Raw genomic sequence first — 13,114 nt, 5'->3', positions numbered from 1 at the left:
GCCGGAAAAATACAGGATTCTCTGCTGAAATCAAATATTAGATAAACAAGAAGTGATCTTTTAATGTAAGTACATCCCAACTATTGCATAGGCATACTAAAAAGGAATATTTGTTTACCTGAAATTCAAATTTAACTAGGCATCTTATATTTTTATTTGTTACCCTACCAGGGTCATGGGGAGAGTCCGGTGCCCACCCTATAAATGCCCTTTGGGAGAATTTTCCTTCACTTTCCTCAGAAGATATCCTGGGCCAAAAGCTGCCTAGATGGTGGAGACCTCTCTACGTTCTCTAACCTCAGGCCAGGGGCAGACTCCTTAGGCCCGTGGTGTCTTAACTCGGGTGCCTAGAATAGCACCAGAGATCCAACATCGAGAAGAACGACTCACTCTACAAGGGTATAGGAACCCCATTCCTCCTCCCCAGGGTCTTAAAGAAGTGACAGCAGATTTGGACACAGCTCATGATACCCCAAAATCCAGAAAAAAGAGGCAGAATAGTACATTTTAAAGGTGTAAATTTTGAAGTTATACAGTCCTGATTCCATATTACCAGTATGGCCTTGCAATCAATTATAGACCTTGTCTAAACCCCGGTTGTCTCATCAGAATATGGTGCTACTATTCCTACCTTTCTTTTTTTTTGGCCGAGGCTGGGTTTGAACCCGCCACCTCTGGCATATGGGGCCGGTGCCCTACCCCTTTGAGCCACAGGCTTTTCCTACCTTTCTTACAGTGTTGCTGTGAGGAGCAAATAAGACAAGGCACAGAGTGCTGAAGACAGTGGCTGACACAAGGGAAGTAATCAGTGACAGTGGCCTCTGCAGCTCTGGAATCCTCTCCATTTTTCCCTGTTCTCATAAGGCGAGTTCCAGCAGTGCCTTTGTTTCTGAAGGCTAATGCCAAGCTCTGTGAGCTCAAACTCCTGGAAACTCTCCCAGGAAAACGTGGGCCATGGAGATACGTTCTGGAAAAGAACAGATGGCTTCTGTATTTTCAGTAGCATGGACTGCAAAAGGTCAGTGAGCTCTGCAGGGGGGAGCATGGTGCCAAGGGGACCCAGCTCATGGGACAGTGTTCCTCCCCTCTGCACCCTGACCCTGCCCTGTCTCAGCCTCCTACTGACCTCCACCAGGAACAAGTGGAACAGTGCCAGCCAAGCCGTGGGGTTAGGGGATTAAACAACCATGCTCCGTCCCAGCAAGGCTGGGTCAGTGACATGTCGATATGTGAACAGGGACACAAAGTGAGAGAATGAGATCACCCACAGCGACACCTGCCATTACCCAGAGAACTGGGCCAGAAGTGGGCTGTGGAATTGGAACCAAAAAGGACATATTTTGCTGCTTCTCTTTATAGATTTTGCCCTCCTTCTATTCTATAGACTTAGCAAGATTAACATTTTAAAATTGCTCTTTATCATAAGAACCAAATATTTCCTCTGGATATCTTGACATAAAATTTTGATGAAATGAATGCATCACAGGGAAGGCCTGTTTCCCATAATAGGAAAGTCAATTCTACACCCGAGGACGTTGGGTAACTACACCCTTGAATGCTGGTATGCTATAATGACTATTATGAGCAAAACTGATTCTCTCACGCTTACTGTGTGAGGTGTGGGTAGATGTTTTCATCAGTCTATCAAGCCTATTGAAAGGTTCATGTAACCTTGATGTCAGACGTGGTCTTTGGAAGCCTCCCAAAGCCTTGGCCTATGGACATCCAAAGCATTCCCCCCAAGATTTCTACAAATCCTGTCTCTTGATTCCTCCTTCTATACATACTCTTCTTTCTCTCTGCCCACCTCTCTTTCACAAACCACCCTCCAATGTGAAGCATAAAGTGTTCTGAAATTCATAAATTTTCATGGAAGGGGAATGGATACGATTTCCCAGGTAACAATTTACAGTGCTAAAGGTGCCCTTGATTTCAGTGGCTAAACCCCAGCCTCTCTCTCTCCTCCTTGCTCTTCTTAACCTGCCTCTTCCCACTATTCTTCTCTTCCCTCTTTTCACGAAGAAGGAAAAAAACCACCATTTCTTTCCCTCGTCCATGGTCAAGCAGTTTCCCCTTGCCACAGTGATCTTGCCAACTGGTGATGGCTGACTTCAGTTTATAAGCCTCAAGTATGACTGATGTTTTGTTAGAGATAAATATTTCTATCTAAGAAGAGTTCTTTTTCGTCCCCACCCTTACATTAAGTCTGCTTCTATTGTGATCATATAGACCTTGGCAAGGTTACTTAGTTCCCTGTAAGACTGGAGAAGGTGGGGTGAGTGAGAGAGGGAGAAATATTCCTGACTCGGCATCAGTGGCATCATCACCACCACTCCCACCGTCACCATCATCGCTACCTCCATTAACTTGCTCTTTTATGTGATACGAGGGCATCACATGCATGATCTCATTTCAGCTTCACAGCAGGCCCAGGAGGTGGATAGAAACAGACTCTCATTTCACAGGTGAAGATACTAACACTTCAATTGCAAAGGTAAATTGACACCGAATTCTCTACAGCTAAGCAGACATGATGGCTCAGCTTGGAAAGGCTGGTGGATTTCATCCCTCCCAGATGGACCACCAGGAACTACCAGGGTGGGGTAAAGAGAGATCTATAAGATTTGAATCAGGCAAAAATGTGAAATTTGTATGAGAGAAGCAGCTTTGATATGGTTCTTAGGGAAAGACATTTGCACAATGAGATGCTGTCTTATCTCAGAACGAGGAAGGCCCTGACCTTGTGGAGATAGGGACCTGGGAGGAAAGGGACCCAGACCAAACTGTACTAGGTTCCTGGGAATAGAACCTAGTTCTGTTAAACCAGGGCACACAAGGGTACCAGCTCTATTTGCTTGTTAATGACGTAAGCCATTATAGGGTCATTAACCCCTAGTTTGTAAATAATGTTATTCTCTTGAGTTCTTTCTGTGCCTTATTAACTTCAATTTTTCTCTTGCTGTCTTTGTAATATTCTCTTAGATGATGCCAGCCTTCCTCATTTGTGATTAGGTAGATACAGAAAGAGTGAAATTTTTTCAGATTAATATGAGGGTAGAAACAATTAGGTTACATTGTGTTTATCAGGAAAAGTCCAGGTTGTAGTTAAGCCCTTTACCCAGAAGGTGTGCTATATACCCTTACATTGTGCCATTAGATGAGAGTTTACTAATCCCTCTTCCTCTTCCCCTCTCTGTTCTTTCCCCTCCCCCTACTTAAATTTAATTGTGTATTTCTCTCATGTGGGAGAGAGACAAATACAAATACAAATACAAATACAAATACAAATACATGTATTTGTCTACTGGCTTCATATTAGTATTGAATACACTGGATTCTTGCTTTTCCATTCTTGTGATACTTTACAAAGAAGAATAGACTTCAACTCCATTCAGGTTAATACAAAAGATACAACGTCTCCATGTTTTTTTGTGGCTGAAGGGTATTCCATGGTATACATACACCACAGTTTATTCATTCATTCATGTGTTGATGGGCACTTGGGGTGATTCCACCACATCTTTGCAATTGTAAATTGAGCTGTGATAAATGTTCCAGTGCAAATGTCCTTATGATAAAATGATTTTTTGTCTTCTGGGTAGATACCTAGTAATGGGATTGAGGGATCAAATGAAAGGTCTACCTTTAGCTTTTTGAGGATTCTCCATACTTCTCTCCAAAAAGGCTGTATTAGTTTGCACCCCACCAACAGTGTAAAAGTGTTCCCTTCTCTCCACATTCACACCAAGGGGGAATTTTTTTTAATAGTCACTGGGACAAAGTTTTAAATAGGACCTGTGAATTTGTATCCAGGTAAGGTAGTAGCAGAGGGAATCCAGAGAGTATCTCTAAAAGAAAGGTGAAGTTCAGAGGGGAGGAGGCTGGGATATGAAGGCAACCACACTCCTCTGCCCTGATTCTCTGCCCAGACTTTGAGATACGACAAGCCTTATAAGGTTATTGATTTAAGTAAATCAGCTGTGAAAGGGGGAATTTGAATACAGACTTGGTATTACATGGTACTAAGGAATTATTAATAATTTTGTTAGATATGATAGTGGAATTATAATTTTCCAATAAAACACATCACCCTCAGTAGAGTGCTGTGGCATCACAGCTCACCGCAATTTCAAATTTTTGGGCTTAAGCCACTGGTTCTCAACCTTCCTAATGCTGTGACCCTTTAATACAGTTCCTCATGTTGTGGTGACCCCCAATCATAAAATTATTTTCATTGCTACTTCAAAAACACTTTGTAATTTTGCTACTGTTATGAATCATAATGTAAATATCTGATATGCATGAGACCCCCAAAGGGGTCATGACCCACAGGTTGAGAACTGCTGGCTTAAGCAATTCTCTTGCCTCAGCCTCCCAAGTAGCTGGGACTACAGGCGCCCACAAGAATGCCCGGCTATTTTTTGGTTGCAGTTTGGCTGGGCCAGGTTTGAACCCGCCACCCTCAGCTATATGGGGCTGGTGCCCTAGTCACTGAGCCACAGGTGCCACCCCTCCTATTATATTCTTTTCACTGAGAAATACACGATCACTTATGTACAATCAAATCGACGATACCTAGGTCCTCAGGTGGAAGAAACGTACTGAGATTTGGCTCTGTACATCAGCCAAATCAGTGTTTTTCAAATCATTATCATTCATTACAATCCTCTGGAAGATTTGGTAAACCATGGATGGCTGTCCTCACCCATTGAGTGTCTCATTCAAGTGGTCTTGGGAGGAGCCCCGAATTTCCATTACCAACAAGTTCCAGGTGATACCGATTCTGCTGGAGCTGGCAGCAAACCACTAGCCACAAACATTTATTCAATCCAGGTTGTCCTTAGCATTTTCTAACTGACTGGTTACACTGTATTTTAGCACTGCATGTGCTTTATAGCAATTTTTAATTTACTTTTGGTTTTGATTAATATTCTTGATCAGTATCTAAAATTTTGGGAAGCACATTTTGTTTGAAATAACCTTTTCTTGTAATGATGTAATTCCCTGAGAAATTGTATTCTATGTGACCACTAGCAGAGATGATGGAACAGCACACTGGGAACTCACACTGTTGGAGGCAGCTTGCTTATACCTTTATTCACCTACACCTATTCACTCATCAAATATTTGTAAGTACTCACTATGTCCTGCACAGTATGTTACCTGCTGAGAATGGGGTCTGAATAGGAGATACAACCTGTGTGTCTTCTAATTTACACTATTGAAAAACGACCAGCTCTTCTGTGTTTATATACAGAAAGACTGTCCTCCCTCTGAGGGTCAGTCGAAGTTTCACTGTGAAATAATTTTTTCTCCTAAGGTGGTCTGATGTATAGAATTTGTTAGACTGACAGGAGTTAATATCAGGCTGGTAGGAGCAGTGTGGCCAACCAGGTCTGTCCAGAATATAGAAACTGTGTTCATTAAGGTGGAATCACACACCCAAAGATTTTCAGAACCACAGGGAGCTCACAAAGCACGTGAGCAAGCTGAGTACAGTGCACGTTTAGGTAGCAGATCACAAGAGATGATTTCAATGTAAAGAAAGCGGGACAACAGAATTTTGTGTTTTATACTGTTTTACTGAATAACAATAAAATGAGATTCCATGACAGTACAAAACCTTCAAGACAATAAAGTAGGGTTGATTTTCTTCAGCTGAGAAGGGCTCCCCAGCACATGGAGGTCCCAGACCTGCAGTCAGGTTCCTGCCTCATCCCTGCTCATTTGTGTCCAGTGATAACGAAAGGCCTGACAGGGAAACACAAGGAGCCAGCGCGGCACTTCCATATGAGGGAACTCTTGGCAACGTTCACAAAACTCACACTCCCACACTGCAAATCAAGATACATACCAACCCGGCCCACAGGTTTCTCTACAAACTGAGGAATCGCTGGGGAGGTTGTCCAGAGAGTGTACTGATTATCCTGCCTCACACATGCAAGAAGAAACATGTCCCCAGATACAAGCATTGTGCCAAGTCTGCGTATTGGGTAATCTCTAGAGACCCCTAGAGCCCAGTCCCAAGAGTCGTCCACATCCAGCTCCCAGTAATACTTCCCAGCAGTGAAGACTTGGTCTCCCCAAGTAGCAAAATAGTTAGATTTCTCAGGATTCAAAGACTGATCTTGACTGTGAGATCTAAATGTGAAGTCTCTCAAATCGTCAAACAGCCTGATGTGCTGATTGCTTACTTCATTGTGGAAAGAAATCTCCACTGTGGAAAGAAGACAATAGTTCAGTCAACAGCTATTTTACAAATAAATTATCTCTGAGATATGAATGTCTACCTGGATGGTCAGTGGAATAAATAGGCCAAGACAACCAAGAAGGCAGTTCTGGCAGAACTGTATCAATTCACAAGCTACCCATAAAAATGAAGCAGAAAGAAGGATCTAATCACAGTGGGCAGATTCCTTCAACTTCAGAGACTGTAGAGAAGGAGGCCATGCCTACCGCTCCCTGGTTACATTTCATGGCACATGGAATTCTGGAGCTATAATTCCATAGCAATAAACTTCCCTACATTTCCCTTCCTGCTTCCTGCTTTCTCAGAAGGATCTGAGACCTAGAGAAATGGTGATCACCCTGCCCATGTTACTGTAGGCTAGCTCCTGAGCACTTAAGCTAAATATGCCTGTGAGAACGTGACTTCCTACTAGGAATTCTGTGCCTTTCACTCCTAGTTTCCTGTTACACCTAATCTGCCACTCTGCCTCAGGCTTAGCACACCTGCCTTAGCCTTAGATGTGCTGCTGGGCTCTAGGTCCTGCCTCCTTAACCACTGACTTTCTTTCTGTTTATAAAATGCGGTCTGCATTTACTTAATTTATTCATGCATTTTTATGATAATTTCAATTGAAATTCCCATTATATGAAGTCCAATGTTTCAAAATTTTACAGGAAATATATTTTAAAATGAAACGTCAGCATCACTAATTGCATTTAATAAGAACCCAGAGGTACTGAACACATTCACAGTTCTGCACGATTCCATGCATTGACAAGCTCCCTAAGAATGATTCCAATTCTAACGGAAACCTTTGGCTTGATATTTTTTTCTCATTCTAGTTTTGCACCAGCTTCCTTTTACTGTAGTGCAATAAACACATGTCTATCCTGTTCACGGCATTACTTTCTCTCCTAAAGGAAAGACCAATGAAGAAGGAAACGCTGGCTATAGGAAACATGATCAGAGTGGACTTGGGCATTTCCAGTCACACCACAGGCTGACACTCACCCCGGTAGCGGATGTATCTGTCCATCAGTCCAGTGATGGCTCTGACGCTGAGCTCTGGACGCACAGGCCGGGGCATGTGCAGCTGCACAGACTCACTCCTGGAAGAAGAAAGATTCAGATGATACTTTGGCTCCCAACACTTTATCATGATGCTTAAGAGAGACATAAGTACACAACAGAAAAGACTTTCTCAAAGACTACTTCCGAATTATGCTTACCTCCACAAACGCCTTACAGGATTCTACTATTCATGGGGTACCTTTCTTACTTTTCTCTTTGCTTAAATACTTTTACCTCATGACTCTCAGAGACACTTGCTTTTAACTACAATCCTGGGGAAATCTAGTCCACACCCCGGAAGATTTCTCTGAGTTTGATGCCTTCTGGCCACTTGTGAATTCAGCCCTTCAACATACCCCTCTGAGGCATCAGGCAGAGATCAAGACTAACTTGTGGTAAAGGGAGTACAGGACATGGTATTCAGAACAGCACATGAATGCTTGGTCACATAAACAATGTAATAGCTATAATCTAGTATGTAATGGCTTCAATTGCTAGAGACAGCTTGATCTCTGTCCTAACCAGGTACCCCAGTTCACATTGAAGGTCCAACTTACCTCATCAGTAGGGCTCCCAAATCCTGTAAAGAGGGAAAAAAGGACAAGTTAGATTCCTCAGACATTGGATGTTGTGCCTATCCAGGCTTAGGGTTTGGGAAAGTAAAGAAAATTACTCATCACAAACATTCCCTAAACCTTCTTATCAACCATGTCTCTTTTTCCTCTTAAAGGATGAGCCCAGTACAACCTGGTAACAGACTGAACTCTTGATGAATTCATAACCCTGAGGGTGACATGAAGGGAGAGAAGCTAATGGATAAGAACCACAGTCACCAGCCTCCTGCCACCATCCAATGTCTGCCAGGGGTTCTTGCTAGGGGTTATCCCCCAAGGCCAATGAATTAGGACAATTCAAATCTAGGACATCCACAGAGAATGAGGAAATCAGTGGGACCTTGTGCCAGATATTTCTGTATTTTCCCTTACAGACAAAAATGGAGGGTGGCGCCTGTGGCTCAGTGAGTAAGGCGCCAGCCCCATATACCGAGGGTGGTGGATTCAAACCCGACCCTGGCCGAACTACAACAACAAGAAAAATAGCCGAGTGTTATGGCAGGCACCTGTGGTCCCAGCTACTCGGGAGGCTGAGGCAAGAGAATCGTCTAAGCCCAGGAACTGGAGGTTGCTGAGAGGTGTGACTCCCTGGCACTCTACCAAAGGCAAAGTAGTGAGACTCTGTCTAAACAAAAATAAACAAAAAATGACTCCCAAGAAAGATGTGGAAATAAGGAGAAATATTTTGGGGACCAAAGTAATAATGGAGATTAGCGTAGTAGCAAGGTGGCGCCTGTATACCAGAGGTGGTGGGTTCAAACCTGTCCCGGGCCAAAAACTGCAACAACAACAACAAAAAGATGTAGCCAGTGAGCTGAGGGCAAGTCCTGACCTGCAGCAGCTCCTCATCTGGTTTGTGGCACATGCCCATCAGTTCCTCGTGCATTTCCTTTAGTTGTTTCCGCTTTTGATTTATTTGGGCCACACTTCTCTTGAGTTGCTGAAGGATATTCCAGCTCTCCCTTTCCAGTTCCTCCAAATGTTTTTCTTCTTCCTTATAGAGAACTGGTGAAGCTCTGCATATTCGGTGCTGGTCATTTTTCTCACTAGAAGCACATATTCCTGTAAGGAGATAGAAATGGGTTACCCATATCAAATTCCAGGCCACCTTAACTTGCACGCACACCTCGCCTGTTTCTCTTTGGCTCTTGCCCTTCACCCATTAGCAGTGCACAGCTTAAATTCATATTGTCCAGCTGTCACAATCCACAATTCTTCTCTTTATTTCCTTTCTTCCTTCCTTTTTTTTTTTCTTTGTTAATCGTGACCAGTTTATTAGCCCACAGACTAAATAAATCATTTTTAAATCCACCATGTGCTCCTTGGTCACGAGCACTCAGGAAGCATCATTTCTCATAGTAACCTTAGTTATGCTTTCTTTAAAGATGGAGGCTATTTTGAGCACATTGATTTTCATTGTTATGTGACCCTTTCACAGGAGTCATCTTTACTCACCTCTGATATTGGTAAAGATATGGGCGTTATTTTTATTTTTCTCTCCTATCTATAAAGGTGTTTTTATTTCTGCTCCTATTACATCAATTACCATTCAAGATTTCTATGTCCTCTATCATATCAAATATTATTCAAGGCTTTTATTCATTTTACTATAAAGATATGTCAGTATTATTTACACTGTCCTGTTTTTTGCTATCTAAGAAACAATTGGTGAAGTAATATATTTTAAAAATTTAGAATGTTTTTCTCTTCAATACACAAGATAAGTGCCCTGATTACACAACGTGTGTCTAGATGTAGCATCGTCTTATGATTCAAACCACCACCCTCGACAAAGTATTTCTTAAGATTTTCTTAGTGGAGTTTACATTTAGTACTAAACATTCTTGGATAAAATTGATACTAATCATATTTACAATCATACTAAATAGCCTGTCATAGGCTTGAGGCAGATCACATATTTTGCAAGTAAACATTACGAATAAAAGTATAGCATCCAGTAATTTGAGAACTGAATTACATCAATATTCACTTTTGAATAAATTAAAATACTTTCAATAGAAAGCATCCATGAGTATATTAACAATTATACCTTTTAACATAAATGTCTAGTTAATTATTCAGTGTAAAATTCTGGGAAAAAGATACCAAAATTTTATTGGATATCCAATCTTTTTCCAATTATTTATTCCTTGGTATTTGATTAAGCAATGATTATTAGATAAACATTTTACCATACTGATCCCGGTTGTAGATTTTGGCATGTAAAGGTAATATTGGTTGGAGGAAATATAACAAAGTTTTAATGAATGATTCATAAAATTGATGCCATTCATAGCTATGCTCTTTGATTTTATATCTCTGATAGTCAGAAACCCTGAGGCTGGGTGTGTGGCTTACACCTGTAATCCCAGCACTCTGAGTGGATGGATTTCTGGAGGTCTCCAGTTCAAGACCTGCCTGAGGCAGAGCAAGACCTCATCTCTAAAAATAGACAGGCACTGGAGAGTCACCTTCCCCAGTTACTTTGTTTAATACATATCCTCTCAAATCTGAAATCCGACATTCAAACAGTTGAAATGTAAGGTGTCTTATTAAAACTTTGTATGAGCTATTGTGATCTGTTTAACTCATTAGTCTCCCCACTCTGCAACCTGATTGTTTAAATTAGAAGAAATATTGTATATTACATATAGGATTAGAAGCCATCAGACAAGAACAACATATCTAAAATTTCTGAACCTAACCCCTTAAAAAGATTTCTATCCTCCTAATTTCCATGGTGCTCCTAAATATGACCTTGGGCCTCATATGGCCAGCCATTTTAAAAACAGGAATTCTAATTTCATTGCGTCTCCTCCCAATAATCACGTATTTGTTTTCTAAGTCCGCTGAGTATTTTTGCTTTGTTCTGTCCTTCTTTGTCAATCTCTCCACATGTTCTATGTTCTCCTACCAGTATCACTGTCTAGCTTCTGTGCAAACCGTTTTAACCATGGCAGGCACACTTCTAAAATTGGTGTTCATGCTTTTCCATCCCCAATGAAAGGCTTACAATACGCAATTACATACTCTCTATTTTCTAGAATTCATCTCCCACATAAATCTTTGCCTGAGGCACCCATGGAATTTTTATCACCTATTTTCCTCTCTGAAATCGGATTGATTTTAAATCAACATTGGGGAATTTGGGAAAGCTTGGTGGTTACTGAATTTCCTTAAACCCTGTGTGTGTGCCTTCTCCACCTCTCTTTGGGTAATTTTTGTGGTTGTTCTTAACTTAGGGTCTAGAAATCCTCAGAAAAATGTGACCCTCCATTGAAAAGCCCAACAGCAGGGTGTCCCAAAGGTCATCATATAAGTAAAATTCATATATTCATGTTATATTTTATATTTTTATATTTTATATGACTTATATTTATACATATATGTATCTACACATAGAGAAATGTATTATCAAATTTTGTAACAAATATTTTGCATATGAAGCTACATTTGGCTAAAATTTCTCATCTTCCCTATGTATGTGTCTTTAAGACAACCTGCATTTTTCCCATAAACCTATCAGTTCATTGAATGTAAGAACTCATGGTTTCAGGTCAGGCATTTAATGGCTAATGTTGTATCATGTCTGTCCCAAGCCAAAACTGATGGAAACATTTCCTGTACTTACCATCCAATGGTTAATCATTATTTGTTCCTCTCTCAGGTTTCTCTGATTTTCCTGGATCTTGTCCCATAAAGATCTCATTTGCTTTTCGAGTTTAGCCTGCCAGAAAGATACAAATGTGAGCAGTAGAAAAACAAACAGTATAGAATTCTGACCCGACTGATGCAGAGAGTCAAGGGATGTTCAATAAAAGTATGTTGGGAAGAGCAGCAGGATTATTTTGTACTTTTACTCTGCATAACTTTCTATATTAGAAGATTTCAGACTGTAGCCCACATGTAATGTAACCACTATCAAGGCAAAACAAATAAATATTTGATATATTTGGGGAAGTTTCAGGTAAGCATCCTGCCGCATGATGTCCATCTACAACTGCTTCTCGAATGCCCCTTCCAATGTACTTAAAGCTAATGTCAAGTTTTGGTAAATGTGTTTCCAATACAAAATTTTCTTTACACAGTTTTCATAGTCAATGATCTCTGAACATGAGAGCTTTCTGTTGATGTCTACATAATCCTCTTAATGAAAACAATAATCAGTTCACATTATCATCCTTCTATTGGAATGCTAACCTCATGGAGGCGGCTATATGTATAGCTGTTAGGCATATACCAGTACATGTTAGGCATGGTAAAGAACGGAAAACTCTTCCTCATGATCTTGATCTTCCTTCTACCCTCTTTAATTCTACCACCCTCCAGCTCTCAACGTGATCTCAGAAGCATCCCTTACCCGCTGGTCCGCAGCTGCCCCTTCAACGGGACAGTGTCTGTGAGCCCCGTGCTCCTGGGAGTTAGAGCAGAGCGAACACATCAGGCTCCTGTCCACTTCACAGAACATCTTCTTCTTCTCCTTGTGGGTTCCACACATTTGTTCCTCAGAGCTCAGGAATTGCCAGAGACTGGCTTTTCTGGCAACAGACACCAGATTCTTCAGAACAATATTGGTTTTGAACTTTCTCTGCTGTGATGGTTCTCTGCACTCTGGGCAGTGGGCAGGATTTGGGGCTCCTTCCCAGGAGAGAGAAAGGCAGGGCCTGCAAAAGCTGTGTCCACAGCCTATGGTGACTGGGTCTATAAGGTTGTGCACGCAGATGGCACAGGTGATTTCCCTCTGGAAGGCTTGCAGTATATCTAGGTCCATGTTACTAAAGAAAGAAAATTAGAATTTATTCTTCTGCCCTAAAGAAGCAAAAGTCTAACCAAAAATACACTCACATGTTGACTGAATAATAAACTCCTATCTAGAGCAGAATAGGCTTCCCTTTGCATGACACAAATGGGAAACTGAGGCACAAACTCATTTCTCAAGCTTTGTAGATAACTGGTTGGGTACTTATCTAACATGTATCAACCTTACCAAACCGTTTCTCCTCTAGAAATGTACCAGTTTTCAGCTGGGCGCCGATAACTTAGTGATTAGGGCACCAGCCACATGCACCAGGGCTGGTGAATCGAATCCAGCCTGGGTCTGTTAAAGTTGAATCTGGCCCATGCCTGGTAAAAGAAAAAAAGATAATAGCTGGGCATTGTAGCAGGCACGTGTAGCCCCAGCAACTCAGGAGGCTGAGGC

At 41.5% G+C, this 13,114-nt stretch overlaps 1 protein-coding gene across 1 annotated transcript; it reads right to left on the bottom strand.

Annotated features, from left to right (window-relative positions):
- Positions 1–5,623: 5,623 nt before the first annotated feature.
- LOC128588781 (tripartite motif-containing protein 43B-like) lies at positions 5,624–12,685 on the bottom strand. Its single transcript, XM_053595590.1, has 7 exons — positions 12,275–12,685; positions 11,546–11,641; positions 10,829–10,847; positions 8,747–8,976; positions 7,858–7,880; positions 7,241–7,338; positions 5,624–6,217 (listed from the first exon to the last, which is right to left on the bottom strand). The coding sequence occupies exons 1-7, from the start codon at positions 12,683–12,685 to the stop codon at positions 5,724–5,726; spliced, it is 1,371 nt and encodes a 456-aa protein (XP_053451565.1). The 3' UTR covers positions 5,624–5,723.
- Positions 12,686–13,114: the final 429 nt, after the last annotated feature.

This window comes from Nycticebus coucang, chromosome 6 (assembly GCF_027406575.1).
Source record: "Nycticebus coucang isolate mNycCou1 chromosome 6, mNycCou1.pri, whole genome shotgun sequence".
Taxonomy (NCBI): Eukaryota; Metazoa; Chordata; class Mammalia; order Primates; family Lorisidae; genus Nycticebus; species Nycticebus coucang.
Note: the sequence above shows the minus strand (reverse complement) of the source record. Positions and strands in the feature narration are given on the sequence as shown.

Bases quoted from the DNA above. Each gene is read 5' to 3' on its own strand.
- LOC128588781 (XM_053595590.1), bottom strand. From the start codon at position 12,685: ATGGACCTAGATATACTGCAAGCCTTCCAGAGGGAAATCACCTGTGCC. The intron at 7,339-7,857 runs GTAAGTTGGACC...TTCTTCTTCCAG, and splicing joins TTGGGAGCCCTACTGATGAG to GAGTGAGTCTGTGCAGCTGC. The intron at 6,218-7,240 runs GTGAGTGTCAGC...TTCTTTCCACAG, and splicing joins CAGATACATCCGCTACCGGG to TGGAGATTTCTTTCCACAAT.